This window comes from Scyliorhinus torazame, chromosome 5, assembly GCF_047496885.1.
Source record: "Scyliorhinus torazame isolate Kashiwa2021f chromosome 5, sScyTor2.1, whole genome shotgun sequence".
Lineage (NCBI taxonomy): Eukaryota > Metazoa > Chordata > Chondrichthyes > Carcharhiniformes > Scyliorhinidae > Scyliorhinus > Scyliorhinus torazame.
Genome location: NC_092711.1, coordinates 204,258,354 through 204,285,338, shown reverse-complemented (window position 1 = coordinate 204,285,338; position 26,985 = coordinate 204,258,354). Strand labels below are relative to the sequence as shown.

The window sequence follows — 26,985 nt, the reverse complement described above, 5'->3', positions numbered from 1 at the left end:
CGATGGCCTGCAGAGACTGGGCTATGGCCTGCTGAGACTGGGCTATGGTGTTGAGCGCCTCTGCCATCTGGCGCTGGCACTGGCTCATGGCCTCCTGTGAGAGGGCAGCCATGCCCTGGGCCACAGACGCCGCCTGCACGGAAAGCCCCAGGCCTCGCAAACCGGTCCCCATGTCTGACACCGTCGCACCCATTGCCTCCACCGCGGATGCCCCCCGTGCGGTGTCGGCCTGGGTGGCACGCATGACCGGCACCACTTCCAGCTCCTGGCCGCGGGTGGACTCCTCCACCTGCGACTGCAGCCGCCGCAAGCCGGCCGTCACCCTCTTCGCTTGTCTCCGGGTCGGTGGTTGCATCGGATCTATGTGTGAGTGTGGAAACTCCAGGAACCCGGGATCCATCTGGGCGGCAGATGTTCGCTTGGGCTGGGCTGCCCTCCGACCGCCCGGCCCCTCTGCTGCTCCTACCTCCACCTGCTGTACCGGGACAGCTGTGTTGTGCGCACCAGTGTGTGTCCAACCGAGGTGAGTGTTTCTGCGATGGTGGAGGGTGTTGGTGACAGCAGTGGCGTTGTGTCGTGCTCTTCGTCCCACTCTGAGTCCATGGCACTTTGGGGTGGGGGTTCGTCTCCACCCATCCACTCTGAGTCACTGTCCGGTATTTCGTCTTCCCGGGTAGTGCTGTCCCGGGTAGGGGTGTTCTGGGCAGTGCTGTCCCGGGTACTGGTGTCCTGGGTAGTGGTGTCCTGGGTAGTGGTGTCCTGGGTAGTGGTGTCCTGGGTAGTGGTGTCCTGGGTAGTGGTGTCCTGGCTCGGATGTGACGGGGGCCTGTGGCTGCCCCCCTCGTCGCTGTGTGGTCGCTCCCGCACGTGACGGGGGTGTCGTCTCCCTGTTGCTCCAGGTCTCTCCGTCTCCCGTGGTGTGCGAGGGGCATCCTGCGGGCGTCGCATGCTGGAGGGTCCGGGTCTCTCCGTCTCCCGTGGTGTGCGAGGGGCATCCTGCGGGCGTCGCATGCTAGAGGGTCCGGGTCTCTCCGTCTCCCGTGGTGTGCGAGGGGCATCCTGCGGGCGCCGCATGCTGGAGGGTCCGGGTCTCTCCGTCTCCTGTGGTCTCCGAGGGGCATCCTGCGGGCGTCGCATGCTGGAGGGTGCGGGTCTCTCCGTCTCCTGTGGTCTCCGAGGGGCATCCTGCGGGCGGTATGCATCTGCGGGGATGGGTGCCTGGACGTTTGGTCCTGCGATACACAATGAAGCATGCATGGTTAGACATCAGGCAGTGATCAGGTGATACGGGGGAGGGGGATATAGGGGAGGGGGGATATGGGGACGGGCTGTCGGTGGCTCACTTGCTGGTGGGCCCCCGACCTCTGCATCAGCAACCTCCCGGTCCTCAGGTCCGCCAGCCAGTTCCAGGGCCCTTTCCTCGTGTTCGGTCAGTGGCCGATATGGGGAGGCTCACCCTGCCTGCTCTGACGAGGTCGTTCACCTTCTTGTGGCACTGGGTGCCTGTCCGTGGTGTCAGGGCCACAGCGGTGACGGCCTCTGCCACTTCCCTCCACAGACGCCGGCTGTGGCGTGGGGCAACTCTGCGGCCGTGCCCGGGATACAGGGCGTCCCTCCTCTGTTCCACCACATCTAGGAGCGCCTCCACATCGCGTGACTCGAACCTCGGGGCTGAGCGGCGGCCAGCCATCCAGTCGGGCGTTCCGGTCGGGTGGGGGGGGAGTAGCGCGGCCTTATGAGCCGTTACGCCGAGCGGCATCAACCACGTGCGCAAGCGCGGATCCCGTTACGTCGCTGCTAGCCCATTTCGGGCCGGAGACTTTCGACCCATTTTTCCGACGTGACGCAAGTCAGATTTGCGCCGTTTTTTGCGCCGATCGGCGGACTTTGCGCCGATAACGGAGAATTTCGCCCCATTTGTTCGACTTGTCCATTTTATTTCCAAAACAGTTTGCATTGGAGGACACGGGAAGGGAGACGTCCAAGTTACACAACACGCTACACCTAAAGGGTACCTGGGACCTGTGGGAACTGGGCTAGAAACTGCATGCCATTTCAATAAATCAGATTTAACAATTGTTGGATGAAAGGTGTAAGCTGTGGTGATATGCCTGTGAATAATATTGTATACACTCAGCAATGTGACCTCCCACCAGCAGGTGGTGTCAGACTTCAGTCATGTGACATCCGGCTCTCGCCAGAAGGTTGTAAGGCATCCACCAGGACAGATGCACATAAGGATAGTCACAGGACAGTCTACGTAACTCAACCAGTAGCTTAGTCTGTATAGCATTCCGATGGTTACGTTACCACGAGTACATAAATAAATCATCTTTCTAGTTAAGTCACCAGCAGTTCTGTATGAATCATTGCAAAGACAAGGCTGCAGAACACAACAGAAGTGCCAGTCAAAATGAGTAAATTCTAATCAGATACAGAAAGCAAAATAAAGAGAAGAAAAAGAAAGATTGGATTAATTCAAATCTGAAGGCATGTGGCTCCACACTTAAAAAGTTAAGTTTCAGTGTCCCAGAGGTTATTAGACAGTAATTAATAGCTGTCATATTATTAAAAACAATAATTAGACTTAAACAGATAAATCAAAACTTTGTGTGGTGACTTTAGTCTTTATATTTACAGTGCAAAACAGAAATTTCACACTAATCAATGCTTTTGAATAGGGAGTCATACGACCAGATTCTGTTTTTGTGTAGATGTCTGTGTGGGTTTCCTCTGGGTGCTCCGGTTTCCTCCCACAAATCCCGAAAGACGTGCTTGTTAGGTGAATTGGACATTCTAAATTCTCCCTCAGGTTCCAGAATGTGGCGACTAGGTAATCTGCACTGTAACTACATTGCAGTGTTAATGTAAACCTACTTGTGACAATAATAAAGGTTATTATTATCAAACTGAAGTGATGACATTAGGAATGGCATTAAACAGGAAAATCGAGATCCGTGCGATAAAGAACATCTGTAATTATGGATGACTTAATCTGATTATAGATTGGGCAAATCAAATCAGTAACTATACCGCAGAGGAGGAATTCCTGGAGTATACAGGGGATTCTGGATCAATACACTGAAGACCAATTCGCAAAGAGGCCACCCCAGGCTGGGTATGAGTGACCACAATATGATAGAATTCTTCATCAAGATGGAAAGTGGTGTAGTTGATTCTGTGACTTAGTCCTGAATCAAAATAAAGGAAACTACGATGGTGTGAGGCGTGGGTTGGTCATGATGGACTGGGAACGCTACTTAATGGGATGACGGTGGATCGGCAATGGCAAACCCACTATTTTGAAAATGGGACAAATTTGTTGAATTTCTTCAAGGATGTAACTGGTAGAGTTGATGAGGGGGAGCCAGAGGGTGTAGTTTATTTGGTCTTTCAGAAGGCTTTCAACAAGTTTCCACATAAAAGATTAGCATGTAAAATTAAAGCACATGGAATTGAGAGCAGTGTACTGAAATGGGTAGAAAACTGGTGGGCAGACAGGAAACAAAGAGCAGGAATAAATAGGGTCTTTTTCCAAGTGGGGATCGGTACTAGGACCGCCGTTATTCACAATCTAAATGTAATATCTCCAAATTTGGAGATGACCCAATTCTGGGTGGGAGAGTGAGTTGTGAGGAGGATGCAGAGATGCTTCAGTGCGATTTAGACAGCTTGAGTGAGTGGGCAAATGCATGGCAGATGTAGTATAATGTGGATGAATATGAGGTTCTCCATTTTGGTAGCAAAACAGGAACGCAGATTATTATCTATAGATTGGGAAAGGGAAACGTGCAACAAGACCTGGGTGTCCTCGTAAACTAGTCGCTGAAGATAAGCATGCAGGTGCACCAGGTGGTAAAAAAGGCAAATGATATGTAGGCCTTCGTAGCGCGAGGATTCGAGTACAACAGCAAGGATGTCTTGCTTCAGTTATACAGAGCCTTGGTGAGACCACACCAGGAATATTGTGTGCAGTTTTGGTCTACTGATTTGTGGAAGGGTGTTCTTGCAAAGTGCAGTAAAGGTTTACCAGACTGATTCCTGGGAGGGTGGGACTGAAGTTATGAGGACAGACTGATTCGGCTCGGATTATATTCATTGGAGTTTAGAAGAATGAAGGGGGGGGGGGATCTCATGGAAACCTATAAAATTCTCACAGGACTAGACAGGATAGATGCAGGAAGGATGTTCCTAATGATAGGGGAATCCAAAACCAGGGATCACAGCCTAAGAACATGGGGTAAATCATTTAGGACAGAGAAGAGGGCAAATTTCTTCGCCCCGGGAGTTGTGAGCCTGTGGAATTCACCACCATAGAAAGCAGCTGAGGCCAAAACATTGTTTGTTTTCAAGAAGGAGGGCAGGGTGGCACGGTAGTTAGCACTGCTGTCCCACAGCGCCAGGGACCTGGGTTCAATTGCAGCCTCTGTCTGTCTTGAGTTTGTATATTCTCCCAGTGTTTGCGTGAGTTTCCTCTGGGTGCTCCGGTTTCCTCCCACAGTTCAAAGATGTGCAGGTTAGGTGGATTGGCCATGCTCATTTGCCCCTTAATGTCCAGGGATGTGCAGGCAAGGTTCTGGGTTACGGGGATAGGGCTGGATGGACAGTGAGTGCAAATGGGTAGAATGCTCAATCGAAGGGTCGGTGCGGACTCGACCTCCTACTGCATGGTAGGGATTCTATGCTTCTAATTCAGTAAGATATAGCTTTTGGGGCTAAAAGGATCAAAGCATACAGGGGGAAAGCGGGAACAGGTTACTGAGTTGGATGATCAGCGATGATCATAATGAATGGTGGAGCCGACTTGAAGGGCCAAATGGCCTCCTCCTGCTCCTTTTTTTCTATCGTTCTAGATAATTTGATCACCATCGCCTTCCTGCTGATGGGATCTTGCTGTGTGGAAAGCCGTTGCTGCATTTCCTATTTTGCAACAGTGCCAACACTTCTAAAGTTGTTTATCAACTGTGACCTGCTCTGCGCATCCTAAGATTGTGAAAGATGCTGCAGAAATACCAATCTTCATTTTACTTTTGATGCTGCACTGGTTCAGCTACTTTACTTTTGTTTCACTTGTTGCGCCGCTCTACCTATTGCTAAACTTTCCATTACAGAGTAGCTTTAGGCTGCAGGGAAATGTGTCAACATAGGATACTGGCAGTGACTACATGCAAGGGAAATAACAATAATTGCTATGTGGAAACTGGAGCAGTGAACCTGGGGTCGAGATCACAGTCTGCATGTTCAGCTGTTAATATGCGCCTGTTTTTAAAGGAGCGTGGCCTTTAAGTGTACCACTCAATACTTTCCTCCATTTTCTGTAACTATACATCAGACATGATCTGATTGAATGACAAAACCGATGCGGGGGGGCTGAATGATCTACTCCCTACTAACGTGGGGAGGTGGTGACAATGTCACTAGACTAGTAATCCCGAGGCCCAAGCTGATGCTTGGGGATGAAATCCCACCGCAGCAGCTAGTAGAATTCAAATTTAATGAATAAATCTAGAATATAAGGCTCATCCCAGTAATGGTGACCATGGAACTATTGATTGTTGTAAAAATCCACCTGGTTCATTAATGTCTTTGAGGGAAGGAAATTTGCTGTCCTTACCTAGTCTGGCCTACATGTGACCTCAGACTCACAGCAATGTGGATGACTCTTAGATGCCCTCTGACATGGCCTAGCAAGTTACTCGGTTCAACAGCAATTGGGGATGGGCAACAAATGCTGGCCTTGCTAGCAAAATCCATAACTCATGAATTTTTTTTAAACACCCTGTTCCGAGGTCCCTATATTTTGAGATTAATTAGAAGTCAATCGCTGTTTTTGAGAAAAGTCTTCCTCTGGATTGCAAGAGAACTTGCTTCAGGGATTAATTTATTGAGGTTGGGGCGAGGGAGGCTATTTTTCTGTTTAAAATGACAGCAGGATAACTTGTCATTATTTTAGTAATGTGATTCAGTTGAACTGAAGAAAAGCACAAGAATGGCACTTTCCAATGTGACATGGCGAACTCTTTCTATGTACAAGTTCCAAAGAAGAGTAATAGTGGACTGGAACTGTTAACTCAGTTTCTCTCTCCACAGGTGCTGCCAGACTGGCTGAGTATTTCCAGCATTTCCCATAACAGCCTCCCCGAACAGGCGCCGGAATGTGGCGACTAGGGGCTTTTCACAGTAACTTCATTTGAAGCCTACTTGTGACAATAAGCGATTTTCATTTTCTGTTTTTATTTCTTTCTAAGTACAGTTGGGCAGCCATTCAAATCATGAACAAACCATCTGGTCAGTTCTAGATTGGAAATGACACAGGCACCTTAAATAAAACCACATATTCTCAGCTCGTACTTCACATTCACTCAAATTTACACCTGGATCGGGGTCTATCATTTTTCATTCAAACTTGGATTACAGGGTAATTAGATAGGAGTTTTTAGAATTATTAAAGGAGGGGATAGGGTGGTAGTAGCCCAGTGCTTCCAGCAGGTTATGTTCTGATAATAAAAGGAATGTATAATAGGACAATTTGCATGAGATTATGCAGTGTTCTGAAAGAAGAAGGACACTGCAGATAGGTTTGATTTGAAACAAACTTGAATGGAAAACAAGACACAACAGAAGTCTTATTTTTACCGATTTCTCCAAATTGACAAAAGCTGAGCCAATTTCATAGAGTTTAATTCCTTATTGATGATTGGCTGTTCTTTCTGGAAGTACTTGCATGATCAATTCAGCTCCATGGCCCCACCATCCAGGCCATTTCATGAAGCATGGTTTTGTACTGGAGGACTGCAAACATCCAAGGCACAGTGCCCTGGAATTAATTCCCAGCCCATGGAAAATGTGGATAATCGTGAAGGTAAGAAAAGATAAATATTTTGTTTGCGGTTATGAGAAAATGTTTTTGTATAAGGGAATAAAGGGATTTTAAAAACAGGTTAAAGGAAGATGGAGAACAGGTAGGGAGGTGGATTAGAGACCAGGAAGAGATTAGCCATGATCTGATTGAATGACGGAGCAGGCTAGAAGGGCTGAATTGCCTCAGCCTGCTCCTAATTCCTATATTCCTTTGAAAGAACAGCTTGTCCCAGCTGGCAGAGCTTACTGCCCCTATCACTGCACAAAACACAGGCTGAAACCTTAATGCAGGGAGGAGGGAATAGTCTATTCCGGAGCAGTCATCATTCTTAATCTGGGGATTAATCTGCCTATTCTAGTGATTTAGATGAAAGTTGAAGAGCCAGTGACACTACTTGAAGATGAATTGTTCAGACTAACAATTAACCCTCATAATAGTCATAACACCTGAAAATAATCCATTGGACATGTAGTACTGAAACAATTGAGTGTTAATGGTATGTTAATTATGTTGGTTAAAATACACATTTAAAGGGCATTGTTTAAGTATTTTGAGCACTTATAAAGAGAGACTGCTGGGACACACAGGGTTGGTAGGTAAGAAACAGGCACCTGTTATTCAGAATTCTGTGAATAAACCAAATATAAAGAAAAGTTTTATTGTCCAGTTTCATACTTCACGAACTGGTTTGGGATCGAGAAAACTGAGCGTGGTGGTAAAGATAAATACAAGACTTTCTTTCAGATGTTTTTTACTGAACTTTCAAGAAATGCAATGTTCTTTCCACAAACAAAAGTAACTTGGGGTCTGTTGGGTGATCCCTTTATATCCATGTTCACAATCCTTGGGAACAACACAGGTGAAAGAGCAAGGAATGTCCATTTATATCAGACAAGAAGAAAAATCGGTACAAAGATGGGCAATTGGCCTATCTTGGTTCAGCCACCCAGAGAAAACCTATCTTTGTCCTCCCTTTTCCACCATGCAGTTAGCCACTGCCATATAGGCAAAAGCTACAACTAATTTGTCATGATTCATTTTAACCATTTACTTCTTTACAAAGAGATACCTAATGGAACTATGTTACAATTGCTGGCGATTCCCTGGATAGCAGATAATTTGAGACATTGAGCTGGATTCTCTGCCCTGCCACGCCACTTTTCAGCCTCGACCTGCCAGCGGGATTCTCCGTTATGCCGGTTGGTCAATGGGGTTTCCCATTGTGGGGCAGCCCCACGCCATCGGGAAATCCCCGGGCGCCGGCAAAACGGAGAATCCCGCGGGCGGAGAATCCCACCCATTGTGCTTAGACTTAGGTAAGCCAGTCATGGGATAGTGGAGTGTGATATAAATTATGTAATTAATGGGAAGAGCCAGATCTGTAGCCAGCAGTTTTGGTTGTAGGATTCTTTAGTCTGACAAAGGCAGAAGGATCTGAAGGCTGAAAGTGTCTCTCGCTCTCTCCAAGCAGTTTTTCCAAAAAACTCTTCACAGAGTACAGCAAGTATCTCTATTTTTTCTAACTTTATTTACAAGTGGCTTTTGACCTGTAATGAGCTTTGCTTAATTGGAGATAGAGAAGTTATAAGTTAGTAGTTAAAGTATTTCCTTTTATTTAAAAATTATTTAATTTAAGCTATTTCCATGATGCCTGATCTGGGTACCATAACAAAGAACAAGAACAAAGAACAAAGAAATGTACAGCACAGAAACAGGCCCTTCGGCCCTCCAAGCCCGTGCCGACCATGCTGCCCGACTAAACTACAATCTTCTACACTTCCTGGGTCCGTATCCTTCTATTCCCATCCTATTCATATATTTGTCAAGATGCCCCTTAAATGTCCCTATCGTCCCTGCTTCCACTACCTCCTCCGGTAGCGAGTTCCAGGCACCCACTACCCTCTGCGTAAAAAACCTGCCTCGTACATCTATTCTAAACCTTGTCCCTCTCACCTTAAACCTATGCCCCCTAGTAATTGACCCCTCTACCCTGGGGAAAAGCCTCTTACTATCCACTCTGTCTATGCCCCTCATAATTTTGTATACCTCTATCAGGTCTCCCCTCAACCTCCTTCGTTCCAGTGAGAACAAACCGAGTTTATTCAACCGCTCCTCATAGCTAATGCCCTCCATACCAGGCAACATTCTGGTAAATCTCTTCTGCACCCTCTCTAAAGCCTCCACATCCTTCTGGTAGTGTGGCGACCAGAATTGAACACTATACTCCAAATGTGGCCTAACTAAGGTTCTATCCAGCTGCAACATGACTTGCCAATTCTTATACTCAATGCCCCGGCCAATGAAGGCAAGCATGCCGTATGCCTTCTTGACTACCTTCTCCACCTGTGTTGCCCCTTTCAATGACCTGTGGACCTGTACTCCTAGATCTCTTTGACTTTCAATACTCTTGAGGGTTCTACTATTCACTGTATATTCCCTACCTGCATTAGACCTTCCAAAATGCATTACCTCACATTTGTCCGGATTAAACTCCATCTGCCATCTCTCCGCCCAAGTCTCCAGACAATCTAAATCCTGCTGTATCCTCCGACAGTCCTCATCGCTATCCGCAATTCCACCAACCTTTGTGTCGTCTGCAAACTTACTAATCAGACATTTTCCTCCAAATCATTTATATATACTACAAAGAGCAAAGGTCCCAGCACTGATCCCTGTGGAACACCACTGGTCACAGCCCTCCAATTAGAAAAGCATCCCTCCATTGCTACTCTCTGCCTTCTATGGCTTAGCCAGTTCTGTATCCACCTTGCCAGCTCACCCCTGATCCCGTGTGACTTCACCTTTTGTACTAGTCTACCATGAGGGACCTTGTCAAAGGCCTTACTGAAGTCCATATAGACAACATCTACTGCCCTACCTGCATCAATCATCTTAGTGACCTCCTCGAAAAACTCTATCAAGTTAGTGAGACACGACCTCCCCTTCACAAAACCGTGCTGCCTCTCACTACATTATGTTCTCCAGTCTCTGGAGTTGGGAATCTCAGACTTAAGAGATGAGGATGCTACCAGTCCACCAGGTTCAAGATGTCAAGGTGATGAGGAGTGAAAACGAAGCCACCCAAAGTCCACACGGTGTAGTTTTCTCACTTGGTGTGTTTTCTTGAAGGGATACCATTAGGAATGGATAAAATCACTAATCAATGTTGAACCCTTACCTCAGTGTCATGGACATCCTGCATTCCGGCATCCTCTTTCATTGCAGCTTCTTCCTCAATGTTGGGAGTGATTGCTTTGAAAGCTGCACAGCCTTTGGGAAACAATTCTGAGAGGGGAGGAAAAATAATACTTTAAGCATAGACATAATAAAAATGAATTATATCTGAGCAGCTCTTCCTTGTTCACACCTAGCAGACTGTGGAATGTTAATGACAAAACTCTTATTCACTTCAATGTTGCCTGACCTGTTTATTGTTTTTTTTAAGCAGGTTCTGTTTTTATATCGGATTTCCAGCATCCACAGTATTATTTTCAGGAAGGTGCAACAGAGAGTACTCTCATCTGTCGAAATCTGCAATGTTCTGCTGAGAAACTCCATTAACAGGGCGTGAAATCAGTCTTTACTAGGTGTGTACATCAAGCTGGTAGCTATCCAGCAGCCCGTGTTACTCCACAAGCCGTTTCCTTTTCCATTAAAGTTATATGGCCTTATTGACTTACTTGATAAAAGTCTGGAGTCAGTCACTGCATATTTTGTTAACAAACAACACTCTATGCTCCTCCTCATTATAATCTAAAGTAAGGCCTCCAGAATACCATAAGACATAGGAGCAGAATTAGGCCACTTGGTCCATCGAGTCTGTTCCGCCATTCAATCATGGCTGATATTTTCTCATCCCCATTCTCCTGCCTTCTCCCCATAACCCCTGATCCCCTTAAGATCATATTGCAGCCAACAACTTGCACTGGGAACAAATAACTCGAGATTAAGTGCTTATGACAAGAGTAGGACACTCAACCTTTAAAGAAAAACATGGATCAGATTTTTCCAGCTCTTCCCGCTGGTGGGATCCTCTGGTTATGCTGAAGGAGACCCGCCCCCTCCACTCGTGGCAGAATGGGCAAGCCACGCAAAACGTCATAGACATGGATCCTCTTTGGATCCGTCTTTGGATCCTCACTGTCTTCAGGGGATGTCCTGGAGGACTGGAGAATAGCCAATGTTGTTCCTCTGTTTAAGAAGGGTAGCAAGGATAATCCCAGGAACTACAGGCCGGTGAGCCTTACCTCAGTGGTAGGGAAATTACTGGAGAGAATTCTTCGAGACAGGATCTACTCCCATTTGGAAGCAAATGGACGTATTAGTGAGAGGCAGCATGGTTTTGTGAAGGGGAGGTCGTGTCTCACTAACTTGATAGAATTTTTCGAGGAGGTCACTAAGATGATTGATGCAGGTAGGGCAGTGGATGTTGTCTATATGGACTTCAGTAAGGCCTTTGACAAGGTCCCTCATGGTAGACTAGTACAAAAGGTGAAGTCACACGGGATCAGGGGTGAGCTGGCAAGGTGGATACAGAACTGGCTAGGTCATAGAAGGCAGAGAGTAGCAATGGAAGGATGCTTTTCTAATTGGAGGGCTGTGACCAGTGGTGTTCCACAGGGATCAGTGCTGTGACCTTTGCTCTTTGTAGTATATATAAATGATTTGGAGGAAAATGTAACTGGTCTGATTAGTAAGTTTGCAGACGACACAAAGGTTGGTGGAATTGTGGATAGCGATGAGGACTGTCAGAGGATACAGCAGGATTTAGATTGTTTGGAGACTTGGGTGGAGAGATGGCAGATGGAGTTTAATCCGGACAAATGTGAGGTAATGCATTTTGGAAGGTCTAATGCAGGTAGGGAATATACAGTGAATGGTAGAACCCTCAAGAGTATTGAAAGTAAAAGAGATCTAGGAGTACAGGTCCACAGGTCATTGAAAGGGGCAACACAGGTAGAGAAGGTAGTCAAGAAGGTATACGGCATGCTTGCCTTCATTGGCCGGGGCATTGAGTATAAGAATTGGCAAGTCATGTTGCAGCTGTATAGAACCTTAGTTGGGCCACACTTGGAGTATCGTGTTCAATTCTGGTTGCCACACTACCAGAAGGATGTGGAGGCTTTAGAGAGGGTGCAGAAGAGATTTACCAGAATGTTGCCTGGTATGGAGGGCATTAGCTATGAGGAGTGGTTGAATAAACTCGGTTTGTTCTCACTGGAACGAAGGAGGTTGAGGGGAGACCTGATAGAGGTCTACAAAATTATGAGGGGCATAGACAGAGTGGATAGTCAGAGGCTTTTCCCCAGGGTAGAGGGGTCAATTACTAGGGGGCATAGGTTTAAGGTGAGAGGGGCAAGGTTTAGAGTAGATGTACGAGGCAAGTTTTTTACGCAGAGGGTAGTGGGTGCCTGGAACTCGCTGCCGGAGGAGGTGGTGGAAGCAGGGATGATAGTGACATTTAAGGGGCATCTTGACAAATACATGAATAGGATGGGAATAGAGGGATATGGACCCAGGGAGTCTAGAAGATTGTAGTTTAGTCGGGCAGCATGGTCGGCACGGGCTTGGAGGGCCGAAGGGCCTGTTCCTGTGCTGTACATTTCTTTGTTCTTTGTTCTTTGACATCAGCGGGCCTGGAAGATCCTACCAGTGGCCAACGGCGAGCCACCTCCATCTCTCTCCAGACCTCCTTTCCAAAGGCCCATTCCACAAGAAGGTGGACAATGGTCTCTTCCCGACCAGTCACCTTGAGGGCAACATGCTGATGTGGTGAGACTCTGTGTATGTGTGTGTGTGTGTGTGTGTAGGAAGGATCTGATGGGGATGAGCTTTCTCACCACCAGCCAAGCTAGGTTTTTGGTGCTTCTGTGAACGTTCAGAGATGAGGCATTCTGCCAAACAACTTTGAATTTCCTTTTCCCGTAAAGTCGTGAGGATGTTACGTGCAGGCCGCTGCAACAATTTATTATTAATTAATCAGATTTCAGTCACCAATCAAGGGAAGGGCCAACATTCTCCCTTTTATTTTACTTTAAAAAAATATTTTTAATGAACATTTAACGTTTTATATCAAAAATGTACAAAACAAAACAAACACTTATATCATAAGATTATAAATGATAACAAAAGCAATAACGCCAGTAACAGAAATACAACCCAAAAAGCCTACCGCCCACTACCTCCCCCACTAACAACTAACAGTGACCAATTCCTTAAAGTACAATATTAAAGGTCGCCATCTACGGCAGAAACCAGAGAACGACCTCCTCACTGTAAACGTGGTCATCTCGAGGTACAAAAACTCTACCAACTCACCGAGCCATGCTGAGGCACCAGCTGGCATTGCCTGTCTCCAGCTCAACAGAATTCACCTCCGAGCAATCAACGAGGAGAATGCCAGGGCATCCGCCCCCACACCCGTCCTCTGCTCCGGCTGGTCAGACACCCTAAATATAGCCGCTAACGGACACGGCTCTAAATCAACATTTAGGATTGCCGATATGGTGCTGAAGAAGGACACACAAAATCCCACCAATTTGGGACAGGACCAGAACTTGCGAGTGTGGTTCATGGTACTTGTTCACGAACACCGCTCGTATCTATCTTCAACCCCAGCAAAAAATGGACTCATTCTGGCCTTGGTGAGATGCGCCCTAAATGGCACCTTGAGATGGATCAAGCTCAACCTTGCACAGGGTTACTGCAGAGGGATTCACTCCACACCTCCTCCTCCAATATGGGTCCCAGCTCTTCCTCCCACATGTCCACCAAACAGAATCCTGTACCTGGAAGTACCTGAACCCCGGCCCCACCCCACAAAGTCCTGCTTTCTCCTTCACATCCTCCAAGCTGGCAAACCGTTCCTCCAAAAACAAATCCTCACTGCCCAGCCCCTTACCTTTCCACCCCTTTAAATGTGGCATGCAACTTCGCCGGCTCAAATAAATGATTCCTACAGATAGGAGCCATTCATGCTGACGGAGTTGCTGCCATATTTTTAAAGTGGAGCCTACTACAGGGTTTGAAGAATATTTCGCCAGAGCAAAAGGCAGAGAAGCTGTCGCCAGCATCCTCAAGCGAGACACTTTGCACGACCCCGACTTCATTCACACCCAGGTAGCTTCCTGAACACCACACCACCCCAACACCTTCTCCGCATTGGCCACTCAATAATAAAACATCAAATTTGTCAGCGCAAGCCCCTCCTCTGCCTATCTCTCTGTTGGACCCCCCTCCGAATCCGAGGAGTTCTCCCCACCCATAGAAAACCTGCTATGAGGCACTTTATCCCCCCCCCCCCCCCCCCCCCCCCAAGAACGACTTGGGCCGGTTTAGCTCAGTGCGCTAGACAGCTGGTTTGTAATTCAGAACAGGGCCAGCAGCGCGGATTCAATTCCCGTACCGGCTTACCCGGAATGTGCGGCTTACGCGGGGCTTTTCACAGTATCTTCATACTTGTGACAATAAAAGATTATTATTATTATTGGGAAGAAAAACTGGTAGGCATTGAAATAAAAAAGAATTGCGACAAGATGTTCATCTTAATGGATTGAACCCGGCCAGCCAGCAACGTAAGACTTTCCCACCTCTGTAGGTCCGCCCTGTGCCTGCTCGCCAGGCTGGTGTAAGGCAATTTGCGAAGTCGCACCCAGTTCCATGCCACCTGGACCCCCAGATACCAGAAAGCTGTCCCAGCAATGCCCCCCATAACTGGCCCCAGATCCCTCACGTACAGCAAAAGTTCATCCGCATACAGGGACACCCTATGTTCTGCCCCACCCTTCACAATTGCTCTCCACTTGTCTGAGGCACTCAAAGCAAGAGCCAATGGCTCGATCACCAATGCAAACAGGAGAGGACATCCTTGCCTCATCCGTTATGCAGCCAAAATTACTCGAAACATGTGGTGTTAGTGCCCACACTAGCACATGGAGCTTCATACAACAGCCGTATCCATGACACAAACCCAGGATCTAGGCCAAACCTCTCCAGAACCACGAAAAGATAGCTCCACTCAGCCCTATCGAAAGCTTTTTCTGCATTCCAGTCCCACCGCTGGAGTAAGAACTACAGTGAGTTGCCGCCTCACGTTGGATGACAGTTTTCTGCCCTTCGCAAAGCCTGTCTCATCCTCCTCCACTGCCTCCAACCTCAACACTAAGCCCTTCGCCAAAAGCTTCACATCCACATGGTGCTATTTCCAGGAAGAGCAGGTGATTTGTCACATTTATCTCGGCCAATACATATCCCGTCAATCAACATCACAAAACAAAAACAGTTAAACATACCGATATCTGTGGGAACTTGCTCAAATTGTCTGCTTGCATTTCTTAAATCACCACGGTCACTACACTTCAGAAATTACGATTTGGTTGTGAAATAATTTGCAACACTTGGTGGTTGTGAAAGGCGCTAAATAAGCCCAGTGTTTCTTTCCAAACTGGAAGAACAAAGCCTCATCTTTCGAGGGACTCAAAGCCTCATCTTTCGAGGGACTCAACATAGAGCTCTACAACTTTGAACTGTGAACTTTCTTCTCCATCCTAAGCCTTTTTTTTCTCCTTTGGCCTAACACAACACCCTCCCCCCTGGCCATCTGTCACTTTTTTCTTTAGTTTTACTTTCACCGAGCACTGACCTTTGATCTCCTATTAACATATTCTGCTCTCTTATCTTTATGCTACCATCAACACCTTCTTCCGCCCTTAATGCGGCCATTAACACTCCTTTTCCCTTGTGTTCATGACATCTTTGTCAATTTCTCCTGAGCTCCCACCTATCCATGACCTATTCTGCTCCACTTCCTCCACCCCCCTGCCCTCCTCTCCAACTATATAATTCAGCACATTTTGATCCCTCTTCATCACTGAAGAAGGGTCAATGGACTCAAAATGTTAACTCTGGTTCTTTCTCCACAGATGCTGTCAGACCTGGTGAGTATATCCACCGATTTCTGTTTTTATTTCAGATTTCCAGCATCTGCAGTATTTTGCTTTTTATCTTTCTTTCTCACCTGGTCATTATTACTTCACCGGCCTCGTATTATTTTTCCCTCGCTATTGTTTTACAGCTCTGTCTGAAGCAGATTGATTGGAAAAGATTGTTCAATACTACGTGAATAAAGATCAAGTGAATTAACAAGTAAAAATGTAAACAGGCTTCTCCGAACTCTGCAGTGTGAACGGGAAAGGATTCAGTGGGGTCAATACAGATATATAGGTATATGTTATTGGAGTAACCAGAGAGATGGGTTTTAGGAAATCAAACACCGCTGAGGTAAAACACGACACCAAAACATTTTCAGCACTTCAACAATAAAAACAGTGACGAGAAGGACGGCAAGTGGTGCAGTGGTTAGCACTGGGACTACGGCGCTGAGGACCCGGGTTCGAATCCCGGCCCTTGGCCACTGTCTGTGTGGAGTTTGCACATTCACCCCGTGTCTGCGTGGGTTTCACCCCCACAACCCAAAGTCGTGCAGGTTAGGTGCATTGGCCACGCTAAATTGCCCCTTAATTGGAAAAAAAATAATAATTGGGCGCTCTAAATTTATTTTTTAAAAGTGAAGGGATGAAAAGCGTAAAAAATACACCAAATGACTACCTTGAGTAAAGACATGACATGCCTGTCCAAGTCGTGGCAGCCTAGGCAATATGATCAATTTCAGAAATCTTAGTCAGATTAAAAGGTGCACAATAAATAAATCACCAAGGAGAAATAGCGATCATGCCAGAGCAGTGAGATAGCCTAAGGAGATGGCCTGTGACTCATTGAATCATTGAAAGCATTCAATAGGATGGATCTGAAGAAACAAATTCCTCTGGTGGGAGGGATGAAGAATGAGGGGGCATAATAATAAAATTAGATACAGGACATTTAGGAGGGAAATCAGGAAGCACTTATTCACATAAAGGTTAGTGGATATTTAAAGAGGAGTTTTCTAGGATTTTCATTGGGTGAGTGTATCAAGGGATATGGAACTAATACAGGTAAATAGTACAGATAATGATACATTGTGGCAGCAGGGTGGTTCACTGCTGCCTCATAGTACCAGGGACCCGGGTTCCAATCCGGCCTTGGGTGACTGTGGAGTTTGTACGTTCTCCCCGTGTCTGCATGGGTTTACTTTGGGTGCTCCAGTTTCCTCCGACAGTCCAAAGATGTGCCAGTTTGAACGATTGGCCATGCTAAATTTGTCCTTAAATGTCCAAAGATATGAAGGTTATGCGGATTGGTCATCATCCGTGCACGGGATTTTGGGCATAGGACAAGGGAATGAATGGGCTTAGGTAGAATGCTCTTTCGGAGGGTCAGTGCAGACCCGATGGGCCGAATTTTAAGGATCGACCATGATCTAATTAAATGGTGGGGTGGACTCAAACAGCCGAATGGCCCCTTCTGGTTCATAATATCCCCATCACTTACCGGAGGAGAGACTAGGCTGCTGGAGTAGACCTAGAAGGAATTGGGAGCATCGTAGCGAGGATAAATTGAGGCCCCGGCGCGGGGCCTAATCGTTTTCTTGGTGAGAGATTCGGCGTCTGGAGTGGACCGGGCCCGTTTGAGTGTAAAAATGCATGAGAAAAAGATTCAGCGACGTCAGAGGAACGTTGATTGGCTGTTGGACATTGTAGCTTTGTTTGCCTTTTTCCAACATCGGGAGGTTTGGCTAAGGAGCTGAGAAATTACAATTTTTCATTTTCAAAATAAGGGTTAAATAACAGGGTAAATTCTGATGTTTCCCCACATGGAGGAGTCTAGAACCAGAGGGCATAGTCTGAGAATAAAGGGGTGCCATTTTAAGACTGAGCTGAGGAGGAATTTCTTCTCTCAGAGGGTTGCGAGTCTTTGGAACTCATTGCCGCAGACAGCTGTGGGGGCAGAGCCCTTGTGCTTATTTGAGGCTGAGATAGACAGATTCTTGATCAGTCAGGGATTCAAGGGTTACGGGGAAAGGCCAGGAAAGTGGACGTGAGGAATATCGGATCAGGCAAGATCCTATTGAATGGTGGAGCAGGCTCAAGGGGCCGAAAGGCCTACTCCTGTTCCTAATTTTTAAAGTCTTAAAACATTCACTCAGCTTCTCTATATTTAAAGAATGTTAAAAGAGAAGGGGCTAGCTCGTGAGTCCTTCTTTTAGTATGGTTTGTTATCGAATACATATAGGAATTGTAGGATAGCTCTGACCTCTAGAGTACACGTCCTGTGCTTTCTGGGATGCCAGGGATGCTGCCTATGTCCTGGATAACCATTCATGCAGGAATTGTGGCCAGATGCAGCAGCTTGAACTCAGGGTTTAAGAGCTTGAGCAGCAGGTGGCACCCCACAGCTTAAGGGCATGCAGGAATGGGTGACCACCAGGCAGTCGAGAAGAAAAGGGCCGATAGTGCTGGAGCCCCTTCGGGGCATCACATTCTCCAGCAAGTTTCCAGAGTATAATTCTAAAGGGGATGCAGGAGTCGAAAGACCTGGGTGTATATGTGTAAACATCATTGGTGGTGGCTGTGTACAATGAGAGAGCTGTTAATAAAGCTCTGCCATAGCTCTTCTTGTCCTGATGCCTGCCCGGAGCAGGTGAGGGGATGTGGGACATCAGAGGAAGGGATCCTGTTTAATATGCAGATCTAGTCTAATGACTGCATTAACAGTTGGATCCCGAGTTGGGGTGCTGATGCCCCTTACCTCTGCCCGCCACCCCACCCCAGGTTGGGAGTGGGGGAGAACAGGCCCATCCATTTTATTTCAGGTTTCTTTGTGGATCAGAAGCAGCAGAAATACTCATCCAACTCTCACAATGGAGCCTTGAGACTCTCTTGTCCACGGCTTTCCCCAATTCCCCCCTTTTCCCCGAGCGCATCTTAGCCATTAAGTAAAGCGGGTGACCAATAAAGGGGGAAGAGATCAACTGTTCAACATGTGCCAAAAGCAATCACGTGCCAAAGTCTCCAAACCAGGTTGTCAGCGATTCCTCACCGAGAGAGTTGCTGTTGCCCGATATGGAGTAAATGCTCCTGCTTTGAGAGCACGCCTGACCTACCGAAGGCCGAGGGCCTTTAAGTACAAGTTGGCAATAACAAGTCAGGAACCCTCCACGTCACCTTGTGAGAGTAGGGCTGGGCTGCAGTTAAAGCTGCTAGCAGCAAAGAGCACTGTAAAACAATCTGCTGTTTGTCTGGTTTAGGACTATATGTGCCATGCAGTCTAATCTCATTCCCTGCTCACTCCCCATACCCTTTAATATCCCACTCAAGGGCGGCACGGTGGCACAGTGGTTAGAACTGCTGCCTCACGGCACCAAGGACCCAGGTTCTATTCTGACCCTGGGTCATTGGCTGTGTGGAGTTTGCACATTCTCCCCCTATCTGCGTGTGTCTCACCCCTACAAACCAAAGATGTGTAGGGTAGGTGGATTGGCCACAGTAAATTGCCCCTTAATTGGAAAAACTAAAAAAAAAATATCCCACTCAATCTAATCCTTCTCTCCTGCTCACTTCTCGTAAATTGCCCCACCAGTCTACTCCCACTTCCAGTGTCCCTCCCGTATCTTTCGCTAGTCCTCTATTTCAACCAAATTGCTTTTTAAAAATAGTTTATTGTTGGCTTCAATACTGGGTATGTAGCCAAGAATGTCACATTTGAACTTTTAGATGTGAAAAACTGTTTTTCAACTTCCCTAGGAAGTTGAAAATGCACTAGGGTTGCATTCTCAGAGGACACATCCTGTTGCTCCCATTAGTCATCATCTGATCAAAGGAACATTTGCTGAAAGATGTGTAGGTACAAGATAAGGCAGGTTTGCTTCATTCTCAAATTCCTCCCGAGACAGATTTTGAGATTTCTCCTTACCTTGATTGGGATTTTAAACAGACAGCCTATTCTGATTTACGACATGGACAAACCAGTTTTCAAATAAGAACTAGTCCATAAACAATCTGAAGTCATAGCGTTTATGGAGGGTGTAATGATTTTAAATGAAACCCTAATAAATATCAACTGGGACTAAAAGGTTTAAATGACAAATTGCTCTCACAGTAGGAGCATAAGGACTGCAGTTACAATGTTGCTTGATGGGTAACTGGTGTGTCCGAATCGGGCCATAAGATCGGAGCTGGAAGACAAAGTCTTTGTTTCGCAGCTCTTTATTGCTGAGTGCTTATGTTGAATCAGACAGTTTTGTACACATGCTGCCACTTGTCAGCTTATTCTCACACCCAGGTACTTTTGCATGCCTATGATCCCACTCGAAGTGTCTCATCCTCCCATTCATATATATGTCACAGACACCTATACACACACAGACACATTGACAGGTGCAAACCGATAGGCAGACCAACCCCACAAACTAGACCCCAAGCACACACAGGCATGCAGACATACACCCACACATACACCTCATTATAAAAAGGAATTTGCTGGGATACTTCCCAATTGGTTCTGACTAACTGGGCACTTCTCCTTCGGAAGGACATGCAGAGGGTGCATTAGAGATTTGCTGGAATGGTTCCAGGCATCAACAATTACACTTAGATAGCTAGGTTGGAGAAGCTGGAATTGTTCTCCATAGAAGGCTAAGTGATTTGATAGAGATGCTGAAAATGATGAAGAGCTTAGATCGAGTAAATAAAGAAAAACAGTTTCCAATCGTTGAACATTAATTTGGCTGTCCAGAGAACAAGAGATGGCATGAGGAGAAATCATTTTATGAAGTGAATAGTTAGGATTTAAAATGCACAGGGCGGCATGTGGCGCAGTGGTTAACACTGGGACTGCAGAGCTGAGGATCCAGGTTTGAATCCCAGCCCTGGGTCACTGTCTGTGTGGAGTTTGCACATTCTCCCCATGCCTGCATGGGTTTCACCTCCCACAACCCAAAGATGTGCAGGTTAGGTGGATTGGCCACGCTAAATTGTCTCTTAATTGGAGAAAAAAAATAATAATTGTGTACTCTTTTTAAAAAAAGGATTTGGAGTGCACATCCCGATAGGGTGGTGGATACAGATTCAATGGTGGCTTCCAGGAGGAAATTTGAAGTGGGAAAATAATCCAAGGATATGGGGAAAGAGTCGAGATTGAGGTAACGAGATTGTTCTTTGAAAGAGCCGATGCAACCTCGATGAGCTGAATGGATTCCTCCCTTTGTTGCAGTATTCTCTGCTTCTGTTGTGTGACCGGACATGTTAGGCACGGTTTTTTGGGTCCATCAGCCACAGGTGCAAATCCCGTTTTAGCCAATAAATCACTCGAGAGGTCCATAACGGGATTTGCGCCAGCGAGATCTCAGTTTGAGATCTCCCCCCCCCCCACCCACCCCCCACACCACTCCCCCCACCCCCTCCAATGGTGACGTGATCAGGTTCACGCCCAGAAAGGGTATGAACTCTATTTCCATAAAGTTACATGCATTTAAATATATATATATATTTAAAATAAATTTAATGTACCCAATTCATTTTTTCCAATTAAGGGGCCATTTAGCGTGTTAAATCCACCTACCTTGCACATCTTTGGGTTGTGGGGGCGAAACCCACACAAACACGGGGAGAATGTGCAAACTCCACACACACGGACAGTGACCCAGAGCCGGGATCGAACCTGGGACCTCGGCGCCATGAGGCAGCAGGGCTAACCCAATGCGCCACCGTGCTGCCCACATGCATTTAAATATAATGAAACATCTCTGCACCATAGTGTCTGACCCCGTGGAATGTTCCACTCCCGGCGGCGCGACATTTCCGGAAACAGAAACCAGTCGTGATGACCACGGGCGCTTGTCGGCAGGGGTGGGGAAAAGAGAAGCCCCGAGTTACAGTCATAAAGGAATATTGTCAGAATTGTGTCCAGTAGTAACTTCCTGAACAGCTTTCCTTTATCAATGAAGAGACTGCAGATATTTACAACCAGATACAGACACAGAACAGCCTGGTGAAGTAAGTAACAACAAGCTGTGTCTATGTAACACCCTTAACAAAATGAAACATCCCAAGGCATTAAAGGCTCTTATATTCAACTAACATCTTATTTTAATTTGTTAAAAAAGAGCCATTGAGTTCAGTACAAAATATCTCACTTACTCTTTTTGTAAAGGTATTCTGCAACCAAGGCTGTCACATGAACATAACACATCACTGCCTGCAAAGGAGAAGAGACATGTTACAGAGACTCATTCACAACTTGCCCGACAATTAAGTATTTAAGAAAAGATATAATGGCATTAGAAACAGTTCAGAGAAAGTTCACTCGACTAATTACTGGGTGAAGAGGTTGTCCTATAAGGAAAGTTGGACAGGTTGGGCCTGTATCTATTGGAGTTTAGAAGATTGCGAGGTGGCCTTATTGGCAGGGTGGATGCTCAAAGGATGTTTTCCCCATCTGGGAAAGACGATAACAAGGGAGCTCAGTTTAAGAAATAAGTGGTTTCCCATTTCAAATTGAGATGATAATTTTCTCTCAGATGGTCGTTCGTCAGGAGTTCTTTACCCCAGAGAGTAGTGGAGGCAGGGTCACGAAATTTATTCAAGGCAGTGTTAGTCAGATTTTTGATTGACGAGGGAGTCCAGGACTGGGGAACTTGAGCACATGATCCAGGCTGATACTTCAATGCAGGATTGAGGGAAGGCCACATTGTCAAAGGTGCCCATCTGTTGAATGAGATGTTAAAGCGAGGCCACCTTTGGGCTGAGATGTGAGGGCGAGTCCCGTCTGCCCCCTCTCAGGGGGCTGATGGCACTATTTACAGAGAGAAGTGCAGGGCAACATTTATCCCACAAATAACAGCACAAAAGTAGCTTATTTGGCCATCACTTCATTGATGTGTGTGGGAATTTGCTGTGTTAAATTACCACCAGTCTGCTCTTTCCCTCAAAGGGAAAAGCAGCCGATGGTCATCTGGGACTAAGGCGACTTTACCTTTATCAGCATACCTGCTGATTAGGTCTAGTCAAATGCTTTGGCTATCAGATTAATAAGAGCTAAATGAAGGCCATATATAAAGCTTGACATGTATAATTGGTCTTGACGCGCATTGGCACAAACTATGCTTGTAGTCTCTTGAATATACAAGAGCAGGGGCTGATCTAATAGAGGTGTTTAAGATGATTGAAGGATTTGAGAGGGAAGACAGAGAGATATTTCTGTCAGTGGGTGGGTGTTACAAGTTGACAATCAGAACTAGCCTATTCAGAGGCGATATCAGGAAGCACTCTTTACACAAAGGGCAATGAGAATCTAGAACTCTCTCCGACAGGTGTCAGGGATCAACTGAACATTTCAAAACTATTATTTATAGGTTTTTCTGAGGCATTGACGATGGATTCTCCTATCACTTCAGCAGATAAGTGCTCTGTGAAAAAAAGAGCGGCTTACAGCCTTGGTTGACGCCATTTCATATGACATAAGGCCAAGTCTTGATTTGCATAACCTCTTGCAAATCCTGATTAAATAATAATAATTAGTAATCTTTATTAGTGTCACAAGTAGGCTTACATTAACACTGCAATGAAGTTACTGTGAAATTCCCCAGCCCCCACACTCCGGCGCCTGTTCGGGTTCACAGAGGGAGAATTCAGAATGTCCAATTCACCTAACAAGCACGTCTTTTGGGACTGGTGGGAGGAAACCGGAGCACCCAGAAGAAACCCACACAGACTTGGGGAGAACGTGCAGACTCCGCACAGACAGTGACCCAAGCTGGGAATCGAACCCGGGTCCCTGGCGCTGTGAAGCAACTGTGCTACCCACACTGTGCTACCGTGCTTGAAGTCCCTGTTGGAGGCATTGGTTTTGCACCACGCCGGAAGGCACTTGGCTCTTTTCTTCCCAAATGTTGAAATGGGTTGATGTCAGAGAGTTCTCCGTTTGAGTCTGTCCAAGGTTGTTTTTCCCCAATGTATTGGAATCCAGTTTGCAAGCTCTGAGATTGGCCTTTCATATCATCTTCATATCCAAGTCTGGGACGTGCTGTGGTACAGGTTCCCATGTTCAGCTTGCTGTAGTTACCACCTTTGGTTTGTGGAAATCCACCTGTGAATCACATGCCTGACCCAGCGAAGCGGACATCTGATGAGCATGCTGTCAATGCCAGCGATGCAGCACTTTGCAAGGACCACTGTGCTGGGTGTTTTGTCCGGCCACCTGCTGTTGCATACAGAGGAGATGGAATGCTTCCAGTAGCTTTGTGTGATGGCGGCAGGTTGTCCAACTCTCATAAACATGAAGAAGTTGGATGTACTATCCGGTAGACTTTGAACTTTTGTTCTGAAACGGACTCCATGACTGGAATTCTCTGCCCGTTGAGATTCTCTGATCATGCCTGTAGCGCGGGGCAGCACGGTGGCACAGTGGTTAGTATTGCTGCCTACGGCGCTGAGGACCCAGTTTCAACTCCCAGCCCTGGGTCACTGTCTGTATGGAGTTTGCAAATTCTCCCCGTGTCTGCGTGGGTTTCACCCCCACAACCCAAAGATGCGCAGGATAGGTGGCTTGGCCACGCTAAATTGCTCATGAATTGGAAAAAATAATTGAGTACTCCCAATTTTTTTTTTTAAATGCCTGCAGCGCACCCCCATCATCATGTTTCCTGGGGGTGTGGGGCGGCTTCGATGGGAAATCCCATTGACAAGCAGTGGGAGTATAGAATCTTGCCACCAGCAAACAGCATGTCACCAAGAAACAGGTGGCTGGGGGAACCGGAGAATACAGCCCCATGTTTTTTTCCAAACTGTGCGTGAGCCTGACAAACACTGAGCTTACGTTTGCCAGGAAATGGCTCATTTCTTCATGCAGTGTAATGTCATTGGAGAGGACACTTCCAGGGTGGCAAAATTTCAAGGACAGAGTGTGCTCTTGATTATAACTGTGGTGTTTTGCAGTACGTGGCCAGGGCAGGCAGATAAAAGATCACTGTTTTTCAGACTTGTCAGGCAAAAGTGTCTTCAGGCCAGCGATGGATTCAAAGTCAGTTTAACACTAAATCCACCGCTGCCTAAGGCTGGGAGAAAGTAATCAACAAGCAGCTGAATATCCCCTGGAGTATGTGTTATGAGAGTGCAGTCATCTGTGAACAAGAGTTCACTCGGATTTGTTCAATAACCTTTGCGCAAGTCTCGAGCCTTTACAAATGAAAGAGGTTGCCACCTGTCCTGAATTTAATGTGTACCTCTGTGTCAAGTTCTTTGAGTGAGCACTGTAGCATGGTCGAAAAATATATGACGAACAAACTGGAGCCAAGACACAGCCTCGCTTCGTGTTGTTGGTGACAGGAAATGAAACCAATAACAACCAGGTCAACGATGGCTCATAATTTCCAGCACTGGAAGCAGGGCATCTGGAAACTTGAGGGGGGGGGGTACCCCAAGGATGTACTGGGGAATCCTCCTTCTTCAATCACCCGCCCTCCACAGGATGATCCCTGGGAAGGATTCATCGAATCATAGAATTTACAGTGCAGAAGGAGGCCATTTGGCCCATCGAGTTTGCACCGGCCCTTGGAAAGAGCACCCCACCTAAGCCCGCACCTCCACCCTATCCCCATACCTCCACTCTATCCCCACACCTCCACTCTATCCCCACATCTCCACTCTATCCCCACACCTCCACCCTATCCCCACACCTCCACCCTATCCCCACACCTCCAGCCTATCCCCGTAACTCCACATAACCTTTTGTTATACACTAAGGGAAATTTAGCATAGCCAATCCACCTAACCTGCACATCTTTTGACTGTAGGAGGAAACCGGAGCACCCGGAGGAAACCCACGCAGACACGGGGATTGCATGGCAACTGACCGGGAAGTTCAAACTAGTCCAGTTCAAACTAGTACAGTAAAAAAGTGGCCAATCTGTGGAGTCTCCATGAGTTGGCTTAGGAAAGGAGTCACACGGAGGCCAGACTGGGTAACTACAGCAATTAGTCGTTTTTTTCACCTCACAAAGAATCACAGTTTCACAGCCTCTTTTACTGATACCCGTTTCCCATTTCCAAATGTTGTGTACGTGTCCTGATGGGGGTTAAATTCATTCACCTGCTCTGTTTAAACGAGTGGGATAATTACCTCCGACAGATCTCCGTTTTTCAAGTGGATCTTCGCCATGCTGCCGAGCCAGGTCTTCCGGAGTTCAGGGGTGCTGGCGTAGGACTTGGCTAAACTGTACTGAAGGTCCACCAGCATCTCGGGGTCCTTCTCATGCTCCTTCATCTGAGCTGTGGCCATAAGTACAGTGCGGATTCTCTTGGTCAGTTCTTTCACCTCACCTGGAAAAGCAGTTGTCTGAGCAAGGTTGAAAGAAATGGGCTGTTATAAAGATCCAAAAGTATAACCAGCTTTTTGTCTTTGGAACCAGGCCTATTCACACACACGATAAACGATAAGTATTTACATGGTGCCTTCACCAAAATAAAATGTCACAAGGCAGTTCGCAGGAATGCTAGAAAGCAGAATTTGAAATTGAACCACATCACGAGGTATTAGGTAGCTTGGTCAAAGAGGTAGGTTCTAAGGAGTGTCTGAAAGAAGGAAAGAAACGGAGAGATTTAGGATTTAACCGCTAAGCAGCCAAAGGCGTAACCGTCAATGATAGGCTGATGGAAGTGGTAAACGATCAAGGGGCCAGTTGTAGGAGGATAGATATTGCAGAGAACTGGAGACCTGGGGGATATCACTGAGATAGGGAGGGAAGAGGCTGTGGAGGGATCTGAACATGAGGATATGAAGTTAAAGCTGAGGCATTGCTGGACCTGGGGGGCGGTGGGTCTATGCAAGTCAGCGAGCACAGGGGGATGGGCGAACAGCCTTTTGTGTAAGTTAGGATATAGGCAGCAAAATGCTTGACTGAGCTCAGGTTTGTGGAGAGAAGATGATGGGAGGCTGTTCTAGAGAGCACTGGAACCATCAAGTCAAGAAGCAGCAGAAAACACAACAGGTGAGGGTTTCAGCAGTAGAAAATCTGAAACGGACAAGGGTTGGTTAGGTGATGGTACAGAGCGTGTCGGACAGTAACCCGTGGCACTGCTCGAATCAAGTCAGCGCACTCGCTGGTTTGCAAGGACAGCGGTGACATGACATAGGCTTTTGGGTCTGACAGACTTTCCTTTTCCCCAAGTTCTTATGTTCTACTTAAAATA

The 26,985-nt window shown here is 46.6% G+C and overlaps 1 protein-coding gene across 3 annotated transcripts in view; it reads right to left on the bottom strand.

The window, feature by feature from the left end:
* dock11 (dedicator of cytokinesis 11) overlaps positions 1–26,985 on the bottom strand; it is a 386,085-nt gene that overhangs the window by 69,589 nt on the left and 289,511 nt on the right. For all 3 annotated transcript variants that reach the window (XM_072505033.1, XM_072505034.1, XM_072505035.1), the window contains exons 43-45: positions 25,916–26,131; positions 21,937–21,994; positions 10,041–10,147 (exon numbers count right to left, since the gene is read on the bottom strand). In XM_072505033.1, coding sequence (XP_072361134.1) covers positions 10,041–10,147; positions 21,937–21,994; positions 25,916–26,131 — 381 coding nt within the window. The remainder of the gene's footprint in view (positions 1–10,040; positions 10,148–21,936; positions 21,995–25,915; positions 26,132–26,985) is intronic.